Here is a 15,454-nt window from a genome sequence, read left to right as displayed (position 1 = left end):
CCAAGTTCAGCTCCAGCTGCACTTTGGCCTTCCCGACTCCATCTCCGCACAACCGGGCAGTGTCCCTGTGCTCTTCCCAGGACACCTGTCCCTGCTTCCACTGCCTGTGCATCTCCTTCTTGACCTTCAGGTTGATCAGCAGGTCTTGACTCTGCCATGCCCATTTCTTGCCTTCCTTACTTGATTTCTTACACCTGGGGATCAACAGCTCCTGTGCTTGATGGAAAGCATCCTTAAAGATCTACCAGCTCTGTTCTGCTCCCTTGTCCCTGAGGGCAGTTTCCCAGTGGGTCCCGTTGATGAACTCCTTGAAGAGCTGGAAGTTGGCTTTCCTAAAATTCAGGGTCCTGACTTTACTCTTTGCCTGTCCCCCATCTCTCAGGACTGCAAACTCCACGAGCATGTGATCACTGCAGTCCAGGCTGCCTCCATTAGATGTCACCAATTAGCTCCCTTGCACTGGTGACCATGATATCGAGTATCACTTTTCCCCTGGTAGGGCTGTCTATTACTTATCTGAGGAAGTTATCCTCAGTGCACTCCTGGATTGCTTACATCTCACCGTGCTACTTTTCCAGCATCTGTTGGGGTGGCTGAAGTGCCCCAGCAGGACAAGAGCCTGTGACGGAGATGCCTCCTGCAGCTGGAGTAAGAAGACTTCATCTATAGTCTCCCCGTGACTGGGCAGCCACAAGGTTTCCTTTGTTGCCTTGGTCTCTGATTCTTACTCATAAGCTTTCAACTGGCTCATGGCTATTCAGAGACAGCTCTTCACACTCTATCCATCTCTTGATGTAGAGGGCAACCCCTCCACCCTCCCTTCCTTGCCTGTTCCCCTCTTAACAGCCTGTAGCCACCAATCCCTGCACTCTAGTCAGAGGATCTGACCCACCAGGTTTCAGTAATGGCCACTAGGTAGTAGCCTTTTAGCAGCAAATGTGATGAATCATTCATCTTCTGAGCTTGCTTCTCAGTATGACCCCGGACAGGCACACTATCAGGATTGTTGTTTGCCAGCAGCACCTACTTCCCTTGCACCAAAACCCCTGTGTATTATGAGAGCAGATATAATCTGAGATTAGCCCAATGGCACTACATGGAAGAGATGGTTCCATACACATGCTGAGGGTGACCCATAGGGAAAAGAGTGACACAATAGCTGCTAAATCCTTCTTGCCCCAGCAGAGAGGGTCCTTTAAACATGGCTCTTGGGGCTCTCTGGCACAACAGCTCACTAAAATGCAGAGAGAAGCATGGCAGAGGAACCGCATCAGCTCAGAAAGGGAGACATTAATATCAGCAAGCACCCCACTGGGAACAGAGGGCTCCAGAAAGTGGGAGCTAACCAAAGCCTTACCTTCCTTGTACTGTGCAATTCTGCTCCAACCCGCTGGGTAAAATAACTGTGAAGTCCACCGATCTGTTTATCATGTTCTCTTTCATGCTCACAAGGTTCTGATCAGAAACTACAGCTGTCTCTTCAGGTGACTTGTGCTCACTGTGAATTCTACTTGCTGCAGAAGGCTGATTTGGTGGAGGAGGAGCGCGAGCTTTCATTCTTCTCCTTGAGAAATAAAAACAAGAAGAAAATCAATAATTTCTCATAAGCAAAGTATAAACCTGTTAACAAGAAATTATGTTCTTTCAGCCACAATCTCAGATTGTTTTAAAACATTCCCCTAATGCAAGTAATTTTTCTTTATCATGAAACTTTTCAGTGGAGTTGCATTTTATTTTTACCTCCTCTCTCAAAATAAGCTATTTTTTTAACGATGCACTCCTACTGTTTGCTTTCCGTGCCCCAGGGGATGAATCGGTTCCATGATTAGGAAGTGAAATAATCATTATTCTGTCGAGTATGAAGCATGCTCCTAAGAAGAGAGAAACAGAAATGATGGGTCCAGTCCAGACCTGACTCAAGAAAAGAGTCGTATTTACATAAATGAATGTTTCCTCCAAGTCCTAACAGCAGGAGTGGAGGCAGGCTGAGGTTTCATTGAGCTATATTTGGGTTCCACAATATTATTCTACTTGAAATATTGCCTCTTCCTCTGCTCTGAGTAACTAGTATTAAATTTGGCTCATCGAACTTCATAGGGAAGCACCATGCAAAGGTCAACCATGAATGATATCACTTCTTACCATGCAACACTATGAGACTATAGCTCTTTGAAAGCACCCTGATGAGAGCTCATTCTTCAGTAGCAGGCTATGCTCCATAGCCGACACACAGAAAATCTGCATCAATGTGCACCAAACAAGCAGTGTACTTTACAGAGATAGGAAACCATCACAAACTCGAAGTTTACTTCACTGGCAAACTACCAGACAGATAAGTAACATATGTGCACTGTTTGACTTCTGAATAGCTGGCCTCATACCAAGCACATGTCTAAAAGGATTAATTCTGATGATTAATAACCCGGTGACCTCTTCTGACTAGATTTATGCCTAGCTTAAGTCAGATTTTAGTGTAACAGATGTAAAAAGCAGTAAAATATTTGCAGAGAAATTATTACCCAGGCTTACTGCCTGCAGTTTTTAATCTGACTGTTTTTAGGGTTGAGGAAGAGATTATGATTCTGCACATCATTTTCACCCTGCAAACAACATAAACAGAGGTCCAGAAAATAAGAGTACAGAAAAAGCACTCTAACTCTTAAAAGCCTGCAAAGCTTAGTGGTTCGCTCAGCCAGGGGCAAAACTGCATTCAGGGAAAAAGAACAAAATATTTAAAAACTGAACAGGATTAACACCAAACCAAATTCTTCTTTAATTAGAGACAAACCATATTCTCACAAATGAAAAGACTAAATATACAGTTTGAATTACCAATGTAAGCTCCTAGCAGAGGAAAAAAAAAAAAAAAAAAAAAAAGAGTTCAGAAACAATCCAAATGCTCTACACTTTTTAATCAATATTTGCATTTGACCAGCAATTTCTATAACATGTCTCAACGTGCAAAAAATCACTACATCGCCCTGAAAATGCACATTGCAGTGAGAACTCAGCAGGACACTCTAAAATCAGTGGTGATGCAGATACTTCCTTTCATTTCCTCTGTGCATAACAAACGGCATTCTCTACAAATATGCAGTGAGACCTACTGCTGTATTTACTAGTATACAGCAATTTCTCTTCCATGGGAAATTTTCTCTGAACATTCGATTTTTATCCTACATACACCCCATGAGTCAGACAGTCATCAGTCACTAACTTGCTCCTCCCCATGGAGGTGATGATAAGGTCAAGGCTTTATTGTTTAACTACCTTCTATATGTCTGTGAACCAAACTCTTCATTTACTTCAGTGTTTATAAAAGAAAAACAAAGAAATTGTGATTAATCTTCTGCTCAGATCCCTTTATGTTTGGCTACAGTTGTTATTTGTAAACAGGTGGTGAGAGATATGGGAGTTTTTAATAAATCCAGATCATGCCAACCTTGCTTTATAATAATGTGGTGCAACACTGAAGGACTTTGGATCAATTTACAAATGATGTAATTATTGCCCTCCGTAACATCAACTGCATCAATATAAGTAGCTACAGAGATTCACATCAGCTTATTTCTTAATAGAAGCTTTTCTTTTTTGGTTTTAAAGCTTGTCCTATAATGTTGGGGACAATTCCAACACAGTGCTCCTGACAAAGTACCAAAGGCAGTGGGAAGGAAAGAAGCAGGTAAGTGTCCTGAGCCTGGCAGAACTAGTTTTTTTTAAACTAAGATTTACCTGGATTTGCAAATCCCCGATCTCACAGCAAACCGAGAGAAAATAAAGCAATGCTAATAAAATAAGCATGTAACTGAAACCAGTTGAAACTGAACAGGCTTGAAACTTCAGGAAAGAAGTGAAGAATGACTAAGTTTTTAAGCTGATGAAGGAGCTGGAAGTAAATTTGGAATATGCTGTAATACATGGGTGTTTGTTCCCTAGCAATACCATAAGCTGCATGAAGGAACAGACAAACAAAGTCAGACACCTTAATACCAATTTATAGCTGTGAAACAGGAGTGTGATTTTTATCTGACCACTTTTTAAGTGCCCTTTACACCCAATTCTGCAGTTACAGACCTTGTACAACACTGCTTGAGGCTGGGGTAGGGAGCACAGTATTAGGAAATCAGGTATCACGTCATCAAAAGCATCAGCTATACATCGACCAGTGATGTCCACTTTACCTCCATAAAATACGTAACAATGCATATTCTTTTTTTGGCATTACACAGTCAGGGCCTTTTAGACACTACAATCCCTCCCTTTCTTTTGTGCAGAAAGGACAGTGCAGGTCTGTTTCCTTCAGAAACATCGGAGAAAGTAAAAGGGAAAACATTCCCACTACAGTCTCGCTAACCTAGCAACAGTTCAGGTGACCTCATACGAACTTTTCCACAGTACTGACTACATATTCTCTTGAAACACTGCGATTGCTTTAAACGCCTGGTTTTCAACAATTTCCAAATGACAGATATCCAGCTATTTCAGTGGAAGCAGACCCCTTTTAAGCTCACATTTCCAGAGCGATCCGTGGCACAGATCTGCATTTCCTAGCTAACTTTCTGAAACATCTCAGCAGCAGAAAGTAACTCGGTGAACCGCGGACTGAAACCCACAGCTCGAGCTCTACCTTGAGCCTGCAGGAACAGCTGTTTTCTGACAGGCCCCAGCAACTGCAGCCAGAAGGTGCCGAGAAGCCTGTTAATGCTGTTCAACTCGAGTCAGAAAAGGAATTTAGCTTTCTCTGTCAGAGCTACAATGGTTGTAAAGGACAATATGAAAGCACTCCATAATAAAAGCCATTTTGTTCCTCCACTAAAATAATGCACACAGAAAGTGTGTGACTTCAAAGCTTGTTTTAAGCATGGGTACTTACCACACTATAAACACAACTTACTACTAAAAAGTTGTATAGTATTCTTCCATGTGAGCTAAATTCAAACTAAACTTAGCTTAACAGTGATTTTTTCTCCACAAACATCTTTCAGTGTGCTCAGTAATGAGGTACTTGGTAGGCCCCCCCACCTGCTATCAGTCTGTGGATGAAGCTGCAAGCGGGAACACTTCAAACCTGTGATTCACTCATCGTTACACAAATGCTTCAGTCCAGCCCTTGATAAGGAGACAGAGTCAAAACAAATCGCTGATTCTAATACACAAATATACAATGCCTTTTACCAAGGTTCAAAATAGTTCATCTCACTTTACTGTAAGATGAAACAATGCATACAGCGATTAAATAATTAGGCAGAATACATAAATAACCTACCAGCGCTGTCCTCAGTAACAGCATCAGCCTTCTCAAAACGGGAAAGGAAAAACAAAAAGCAAACTGACCAACACGACCAGTGTTTCTGTAGTACAGCACATAGAAGAAATGCAACAGAAATGAAGAAAAGCTTCACCAGATTAAGAACTTCAAGACAAAGTTAACACGAGCCCTTTGGACCTACACTTCATTAATATATAACCACCAAGCAATAGGAGGCAGCCTGGACTTTACAATTCCATGCTGAAAAGACATGATCTCTATCTCAAGCAGAAGTGGTCCTGGGACTTCCACCCTCATGGCAATGCTATGCAGAGACTGTCTTTCTTCAGATAAGGTTTAACACACATGCACACAAAAAAAAAAGGTGGAGGCAGGGGGGGAATAATGAAGTGATCCTACAAATTTCCACCATATTGGAATCTGGAATCCTCTCTGCCCTGTAAGGCAAAGGCAACTTAACAGGTACAAGGGCAGAATTCATCCCACAGATGTCAGCAGGAGTTTGACAAGAACTCCATACTACACTGACTTGTAGAATCCAGTTCTTTCTATGCCAATTCTCTTTCTAGCCATGCATTTAAAAATTTTAAAAAATGAGCAACCAAACAAGACAAACACACCCCCCCAAAAAAACCAAACAAACAGATGAAGGAAAAAAACAACAACAAAACCACAACCAACCCTCAACATAGCAGAAATATGGGCAACATTCATTTCTGATATAGTGAATAACTAGCAATAACCTCCAAAACAGTCAAGTCAGTTTGCAATCTTGTCAATGCACCAGGCTGGAACAGCTGCAGAGGGTTTCCCCCGTACACCCCATCTCATAATTAGGAGGAACAAATTAACCTGAGAGTGCTCTGTGATGAGCGCAGGACAAAGTGTCACTTGGGTGGAAAAAAGGAAACAGAGAAGTAAACTTTCTCTGCTTTCAGGTGATTGCACTCCTGCAGTCTTTTGAGGGGAAATCTATGCGCATTGCTCTTTGAGAAGAAAGAAAAAGCAGAAGAGTGCCTACACTCACTCTCTCTCCGGCAACATAAACGGCAAAACTAGAAACCCAGCCCTGAGGCACAGCTCGGAGTCCAAATCAGCAAGACACAGACAGCATGGTAAAAGTCACTCCTGCATAGCGATCTAGCCTGTGAAGCAGATACCCTTCAAAGAACACTTATTTTTTCGCTCTTCGTTGTTTAACAGCAAAGCAAGAAAACCCAGACTACAGGCTGGGAAAAAGACACCCACCACATCAGAATTAACAGTATGCCAAGTTCCCTCTTTGTAAGTAAAATCCTTTCAGTTTCTAGACACGGCAGTTCAGAAAAATTACAAAGCAACACAAATGTAAAGGAAATACAAACGTATTGGCACCAACATAAAGCCACCTCAATAATTTTGAAAACGGAAAACAAAAGTTAAACAAATCACACGAGGATGGAGAACAGAAACCAGGAGAGTGTGATTGTGTCCACAGCGGCTGAAGAGGCAGGAGTTCAACCAGACAACCCTACATCATGAACTAGATCTCCATTCCACCTTGCCATCTATAACAATTACATTAACCAATTACACTGATCTTTTGGGATTCAAGAACATTCTCAAGTTTACTTAGTCTATCACAGGCAAAATACACTGACTCATTACAAGTATGTGCAATACAGGTAACTTATGCCTTTAAATGGCTCAAAGAGTAAGTCAATTACAGGTCTAAAATACTACTATTATAATCACTTTTTTTCCAGTATTATTTTACAGCATTTTGTAACATTCATAATTTACAAAAATGTTACACTTTCTAAATACCTGAAATATTCAGCAGGCACTAAGATGTAATGAACTGAACCCATATTGTTATGGTTCAGGAAACCATTAGGGTTCCTTAAGTGACTTTATTTTTTATATATATATATATTTTTTTTTAAACAGATTTTAAATTTCCTAAGTGTTAGAGTACATAATTATTTTACACTTTTTCCAAACTTTTGTTTGAATATCGTATTACTTTTAAAATATCATTCAGTTTCTAAGGCAAGATCAGACTGACAGACATGATGAAAATTATTCCCTTGCGGGCATGATAAAGTCACCCAAAATAGACAAGAAAAAATAATTTGTTTTTGGCAAAGAAATTAAAGTTATTTAATTATATTTTTGATCTTCTATTTGATTCTACTGATGAGAGACCCTACAGCTTTATGTATTTTAAAAATAAAGTTTAAATGCCAGGGGAAAAAAAAGAAGACTTGAAGCAAGCTGAAAGAGAGCATTTGTAGAAGAGGAAGCAGAGATGGAAGTGCATGACCATGCTTGCCCAAGGGTGAAATTAAAGAAAAATAAACAAAAGTCAAGGTGAGAAGATACAGTCAAATGGAATTAGTTCCTAATGATGTATCTCTCATTTCAAACCTTTCACAAACTTAACCAATCGATCATTTAAAAATGCTGTGCTGCAGTTTCCCGGTCTCAAACGTACGAGTGAATAAACTCATTGTTATAAAAACTCCTACCAGGGACATACCCCCAGAGCTGACCCATTTTAGGACAGGCTGAGATATCCCAACCCACGGCAGAGACCTGGCTGCTCTGTTGGTTGCAAAGCATCGCACAGCTGCCAAACAAGAGAAAAACAGCTGCACCTGGCCAGGACTCAGAGTCCTGCCCTGATGCTATGCAGCTGAACTACTCAGAGCTCATCCTCTGGTGAGAATGCCAAATGATTTGTTAGCCTATGGCTGGTATCCTCAAATACAGATTTTTAATATATGTATCCTCAAATACAGTTTTTTTATATATCACCCACACTTTTGTTTGAGAGTATGTTATCTTCCAATAAAAGCCTAATACTCTTTCCAGTCACTGAAGCATTCCCTCAAGATCCAGTTCATAGAATCATAGAATCATTTTGGTCGGAAGAGACCCTCAGGATCATCGAGTCCAACCATAACTTGACTCTAGCACTAAACCATGTCCCTAAGAACCTTGTCTAAATGCCTCTTACACACCTCCAGGGATGGTGACTCCACCACTTTCCTGGGCAGCCTGTTCCAATGCCTGACAACCCTTTCCATGAAGAATTTTTTCCTAATATCCAATCTAAACGTCCCCTGGCACAACTTCAGGAAAAAGCAGTTCACATATCAGTTTCGTGACAATCATTTTTTAGGGACAGAAGAAGCCATAAGCTCACCAACCCAATCTCCTGTAGTCCAATTAACCCCACTGCTACTTTAGAGAGCCCTCACTTGAGAACACAAGCGAGGATGGAGCTGTATGTGGGATGGATTTCAACTGATCAAGGAACAACGCTGCAGCCTACAAATGCTTTACATCTGCTAAACGCAGTCACACTAGGGAGCCTAACAGATCTACCTGTATCAGTTCCCAAAACAAAATAAAACACAAGCCTTAGAGGAAATCTTTTTAAAAGCAGCCAAATCCCAGGATTTGGGTAGACGCCCGCTACAGTTAATGAAAACACAGCCTGATTAAGCACTGCAAGGTCTGGCCTAATAGCTGTATCACAGGACTTTTGAGATACCACCCACACATTCAGTGTGTGGCAAAGACCACACTACATGCCGGTGCCATCATGTGCAGCTCCATCAGTAAAGAGGAATGAAACAAGAGAGCAGCTAACAGTATGTAATTATTTGCCTCATCTGCTGAAACAGGTGATAAAGAAAAACAGAAGTCTAAGCACAGATGAGTTGCACTATAGTGGAACATTAATTTCCTCCATCCTAAACTGCAGTACTATCGCTTCTCTGAGTCAGATATACATCAATAGTTTTAACTCTAGTTCAGGAAATATGATCAAAATAAAACCCCACTAACAATTCATACCAGAGGCTGGGTAACAAGCCTTCCCTTCAAAAATATTTGGTCTAGAAAAGCAAAAGTAGAAAATTAGTACACTAGGTAGGGATGATGAAACCTTGCTCTTCTCACAATGACATCTGCCAGAGGAGAAGACTCAGATGAACCAAAACACAGATAAAAACAATAGACAATTACGTTTTAGGACATAAGTATGTTTAGCCACCAGCATCTGAGCTAGAACTACCTGCCAGTTTCACACTGACCAAAATCAAAAGATTGCCAAGCAATGGCTCTTACGGTGACTTGCAAAGGAACCAGCAACGCACTAGTGCAAAGCCTTCAGTGACCAGTCATCCAATCCTATCCCCACTAGTATTTTTGAACTTCTTCCTCCATTATCTACACATTCACATTGTTTTTTCTCCATTTATCAAGTACTGAGCTATCAGTCTCATTCCATTCTGAGCAAAAATAATGATTATGATAATAATCATTATAATAACACTCTAAGGTAAACATCACATTGCTCGTGCTCATCTGAAATGTTATCCAGTTCCTCCACCTGTGACTAAATCAGGCTACTTTGCACGGTATGCTTAAATAGGATAAGAGATTGATGCTATTTTTATGTTACTGATGCTTAAGCACAATGGCACTAGTTAGTGGTCAAAAAAATAAATAAAATAATATCTATGCTAACATCCCACACATAGACACCGAGAATATTGCTGCTTGCACTGTACAGTGCCCAAGCCCTGCTGCCAGGGAACTCTGTTCTGTTCTCAAAGCTCTCAAATCTCCACTGAGCTGTTTTAAGGATGCTCAGTTCAGCAGACAGGAGGCTAAAACCATGCAGACAGCCACCACACACTGAGTTCTCCGCAGATGGCAAACCCTATGGCTAAACTGTCAGAACGACAACTGGTGAGACAAATAGTGAGATTTCTCAGCATTATTCATGAAGTTATAGGCAGGTTCTTGTTGGCTAACTGGATTCTTAGCAAGCATGCTCACCTGTGGAACAACACGGGCATGAAAACAAAGCCAAGAGTATTTCTAAGTAGGCTGGAATCACTGCTGGCACTGCATCCTCTGCGTACTGGGGGCAAACAGGCAACCTTCAGATGCACTCACTCTGCTACTCGTCAGCTGTGTTTTTGTGAGGATGCTATAGATCTCACCCCTGTGCCTGGTGCCACAACTCCATGTTGAGCTCTTTCCACTCTTAGGTCTGGAAAGGTTTTATTAACACCCAATAATTGCATTAGTCTTCATGTTTATTAACAGCAAACCACGAAATCAATGAGAAGACAAGTTGTAGAGGGGTCAGTGACTAAAGGTCTGATTACCCTAGGCTGAGGCTAGCTCAGAAATACTCGCACTGTATGGTATGTCCCCTGAAATTCTAGGTGCTGTATAGTCTAATCTCTTACCAACAATCGCTTTGAATAAGGCTATTTAAATAAACAAATATAACAGTTTACTGCTTAGTACCACTGATTTATAACCTCTCCTGTGGCGACTTGCACTGTCAATTAAGATTCAAATTCAAGGTGCATTTACACTGTATTACTGAACAAATGTATCCCAGACAATTTTTGTGCTCAGACTTTTTAAACTCACTACCACCTACTGAGAAACATTCTCTAGAGCAGGGGTGTCAAACACACTTTCACTGGGGGCCACATCAGCCTCGTGGTTGCCTTCAAAGAACTGAATGTAATTTTAGGACTGTATAAAATGAGTTTGACACCCCTACTCTAGAGGCTTGAAGATTCTGTAGATAAGGGCCCTACTGCAGTAAAATGCTTTCTTTATTGTCTATTTACAAGGGACACAAAGATGGAATCATTTTGAAATAAGCAGAGAAAAACAACATACATAACTAGTGAAATTCTGATGCAATTCACTGTGTTAATTCCTAGTTTTATAATATACTTACAAGCTAGTGGGCACTTCAGTAGAAAAACGCTGACATGACTATAAATCAATATTCACACCAATACCTGTTTCAACTATGAACAGCCCTAAAACAGTGTCCACCTGATATGCAGATAGGGCAGAATTATGTTTAGAATGATTACTTCCTTAAATAAGTACACATATCACAAACATTAACACATGTAACTGTGAGCTGACAGATCATCATTTCTCATTTAACGAGAATGCTCTAGGAGTATGCTAATCAAGTTCATTTCACCTATTCACCTTAAACAACAGATCCCACAAAAACAGGCAGGCAGTGGTACTTGAGGGAGAATTTCCAGAATTAAACCTATGTTATTCCATCTACCTTCATGATGCAGGTTTTAAATCATCTGGTGGCAAGATCACAACTACTTCAGAAAACCTACACACCCTAGAGTACCAAGGAGGAGGGCACGGACAAAAAGTTAAAGGGTGTGGACCAGAATAAAGAGGCATCTTGGCTCAGTTCCAGAGCACCCCTTAGATCCCAAAGGGCTTCCCAAAATATTATAAATTATGTTTCTAGGTGGAATTTAAATTAATCACTAGCAACTAACTCTAAGTCTTTCCAGGCTGCATGCCAGAAGGTCTCAGGCAGGAGACCCACAGAGCAGGGCAGAGAGGCCTACTGAAACCATTTATTTTCCAGCAGCGCTGAGCTCTCCTAAAAGGGAGAAGGCCTCTGTGCTTCCTCTCAAGTTTACTTGCCCTTGGAGAAGTGCTCATGATCCTGTCACGGCTGACCTTACATCAAATTTTTTGGGGTGGGGAGGGGAAGGTTGCATCCAAGTCCAATGCCCACTGTTCCTATGTGTTCATAAGTCCAGATCTGAGGATCCACAAGGAGACACAATTTACTTACTTCGCATTGCCAGTTCTACAATATCAAAGACACTAATCTACTCTCTTTTTTAATCTACAGCTATACTGTAAATTCTGAATCTGTAGAAAACCACGTGTCACAGAGGAAGCCAGCACCAGAACTACGGGGGTAACAAGCTTCTCTTTAGAGGTGGGGAAAAAATCCCCTAAACGATCTAATGATGTATTTTGTGAGATACAGTCTACATTCACTTCCAGAAAAATAGCAGAGATGCCAGGACATTCCTTACTCTCTTAATCATCTCCTTAATTAGCATTAATTTGGTTTTAATTAATACTTCATCACAAAGTAAGAAATCACATACATCAGCATATTAAAAAGGTTAATGAAGGGAATATGTGGTGTCAATGAGATAAAAAAATACCCAATTTCAACACAAGTCTAAACTGTTGTCAGACCCCCATATTTATGGGATGCCACTGGTGCTTTATCAGGAAATCCCACTGATTCAGCTGATTTTCTGTGTATCTTCCTGATGCTGATTCGCTTAATAAAATTTCTTATGAGAACCACATGTATTTTGCTTTCAATTTTAAGATATTCTCTTCTTTCTAAAGGCCACAGGAATCAAGTACTTGGTAGTTTAAATTTAAATTTGAGTATTTTGATTTATTAAAAACAAACCATAAACTTAATTGTAAAGTAATAAACCCTGCTCCAGCTCTACACTGGAGTTAAGAGGCCTACATTAACATAAAAACAGAAAGTCTGATGAAAATGAAAGCTGCACGTTAACACAGATAAAAACACTTGAAACACCAAACAGCTGATTAGCAGGACTCTGAAGTTTGATCTTGATTTATCAAGTAAGAACAGATATGTTTTAAAGATTTGTAAATGGCAGCAAAAAACATTTGTTTAGTTAGTGTCCATTTAAAATTCTGTTTAATGTATTCTGTAGGCACACGTGGTACTTAACTGATTTTAAATCTTGCCAAACAAAAAAGAATGTGGTACCAACTGAGCACTTAACAGCCCCATGCAATGCAAACTAGAACACACTATGAAGAAAATCTTGATAAATCAGGCATGTCAACACACCCAGACAGTATCAAATGGGAGAGGAAGCAGCCAAATACCCTCCCTCTTTATCACACACATTCAAATCAGGAATGATTATTCTGGGCGTTCTACTGCTGTGTGGCACTGGCACAGGGCAAGAGCCTGGGCCACTTCGGACTTTACAGAGTACAACAAATACCTTGCATCATCCCCACCAGCAGACTGGAAGTCATGGGAATGGTGCTACCTGTTATAAATGAGAAAACATTACCATGAGAGAGAAGGTGTCTACTACCTGGGAGGTTTAAATGCTACTCAGAGATAACCCAGTGCAAACATGCTTGAGGCTGCTCTGTAAGTATTGATGGGGTATCACAGCAGGGGCAGCAAGATTGTGTAAACATGCCTGAGCTGGCTGCAAACTGAGCCGAGCCTCCAAAACCCACACAAGAAACAGAATATAGTAGACTGCCTCATAACATGAACTGCCATACTTACACTAGAAATGGCAAAAGGGTCACATACCTCAAACGCAAGCACTAAAACACTTTATAATTTAGAGCCAGTCTTTTAATCAAAAGATTTCAAACTCCTCATCGAAAAAAAAAAAAAAAAAGGAAAAAAAAAAGAGAGAGAAAAAACCCCAGCAGTATTAATGCCATCTGATTTCCTTCAGCTTCCTTGTCGGGACTGATTTTGATATCAAAAAAGGTTAGAAGTCTCACTGAAGCTTTTCTCAATTCTGCAGCACTTAATGACTGTCTTCAACTCTGGACCTTATCCTGCAGCTATCACCTGAATGGGGTGGTTACAAGGCCTCTCTATCAGCCACCAACTTTCCAGAGACTTATATCAGGCTTATCTTTCCCTCTGTCAATTACACTGAAATCAAACCAATGGGTGAAAAACAAAAAAAAATACAAGAAAATACAGGCAAAGAACATAATCAAATACACTTCATCTTATAAGAAAATCACGTTCAACTCTGGAATTATATGGCTACACAACCTGTTGGCAGACTTTGCTGAAACAAGGGTGCCTGTCCCATCTGAAAGCTGCCACCTGGGAACACTGAATGAAAACAGAAGAGTTCGGAAGGGTTTAACAATAAAAATCAAAACAAAGAAATCCTGGACTCAGTGAAGTCAATGGGAGATTTGCCACTGACCTTGCAGAAAGCCAAGTTTTCAGCCTGGCAGAACCTCATCAGAGCTCACTTTCATCTCTGTGTTAACAGCCCCACTTGCTTCCTCTCCCAGCTTGAACACAATTTTCAAGCACCAGGACAAAGCTGATCACCAGAAGCACAGCACCTAGAGAAGCACTGGGATGCTGAGAGCAACTGCGTGGTACTACCCTAGATATCCAACCAGCTGCCTTTTAGATCTGCAAAGGCACAGCTCTCTTATGTTCTTACTGTATCTCATTGAAAACAGAAAGTATCAAATATAACTAATGTATTAAAAAATAAATAAAAATACTGAGATTAAAAAAAACCCTAAACATTTAAAAAGCAAGCAAGCCTATCTTCATATATTACCACCCTGTATCATTTCCGATTCTAAAATCGGTCAGAGAGGTCAAGGAAACCTGAGGACACAAGATAAAGTCAGAACTGCCACACCACAACATCTTTGGTCACCTCCCCTGAAATAGGAAGTTCGGTGGCATAGTGATAATTGGTGAAATTACCAGCATACAGAGAGCAGTCCCTGAGCCAGGGCCTAACAGTTGCTCACTTGACATGTGCTGACACCATTTTTCCCAAAGAGAGATGAGGACACTCCACCAATAGCAGATCTAGCATCCTCTCCGATATTTATCAGGCTTTCCTGGCCAGGAAAATCCTGGATGCAGATTACAGAGCAAGGTTCTTTCACAAACTCCTACTGAGCCCAACACAAACTGCACCCAAGCAAAGCAGCAAGGCAGGAGAAACACGAGTGAAATCTACCAAAACAAAAGTCAAAGGGTCTCACTTCCCTAGCTGAGTCATGGGTTTTCCACATCGAATACAGAAGCACTGATAGCAAAAAGGGAGCTGATAGATTTAAACACAGCATTTCAAGTTGCTGAATGTCAACAAAAAATAGAGAGCTGACAGATCCTCCAGAAAAAAATGCTGCCCTTTATTTTGGAACTAAACAAAACAAACAAAAAAAAAAAGCATATTTTTCCCCACTTCCGGAAGCAAAAGTAATAACCTCCAGTGTAAGATTTGTTTATAATGTTTGATTGTCATGTTTGAAATACAGGCCAAAGCAAAGGTATATATAAAAGGTTTTCCTCCTCTCGCACCCCCTCTTATAGTACAAATTGCAGCAAAAAACGATTACTGGTTTATATAAATAAAACATATTTTTCCCCAAAAAATTCTACCTTCAAAAGGTAGACTACTCAAGAGGTCAGGGGGTTAGTTAAAATCCATGTCATTACAAGAGCTCTATTTCAAGATTCTGGCAGCCTTCTTCATCTTACTATGGGAGACCATGCAAAAGTCTTACACACAG

At 40.6% G+C, this 15,454-nt stretch overlaps 1 protein-coding gene across 1 annotated transcript in view; it reads right to left on the bottom strand.

The window, feature by feature from the left end:
- Nucleotides 1-15,454, bottom strand: part of COBL (cordon-bleu WH2 repeat protein) — a 169,064-nt gene that overhangs the window by 119,910 nt on the left and 33,700 nt on the right. Inside the window, 1 exon segment of the mRNA XM_082044127.1 lies at nucleotides 1,358-1,564. Coding sequence (XP_081900253.1) covers nucleotides 1,358-1,564 — 207 coding nt within the window.

The sequence above is a fragment of the Streptopelia decaocto genome, assembly GCF_964273445.1.
Source record: "Streptopelia decaocto genome assembly, chromosome: 2".
Classification (NCBI taxonomy): domain Eukaryota; kingdom Metazoa; phylum Chordata; class Aves; order Columbiformes; family Columbidae; genus Streptopelia; species Streptopelia decaocto.
Note: the sequence above shows the minus strand (reverse complement) of the source record. Positions and strands in the feature narration are given on the sequence as shown.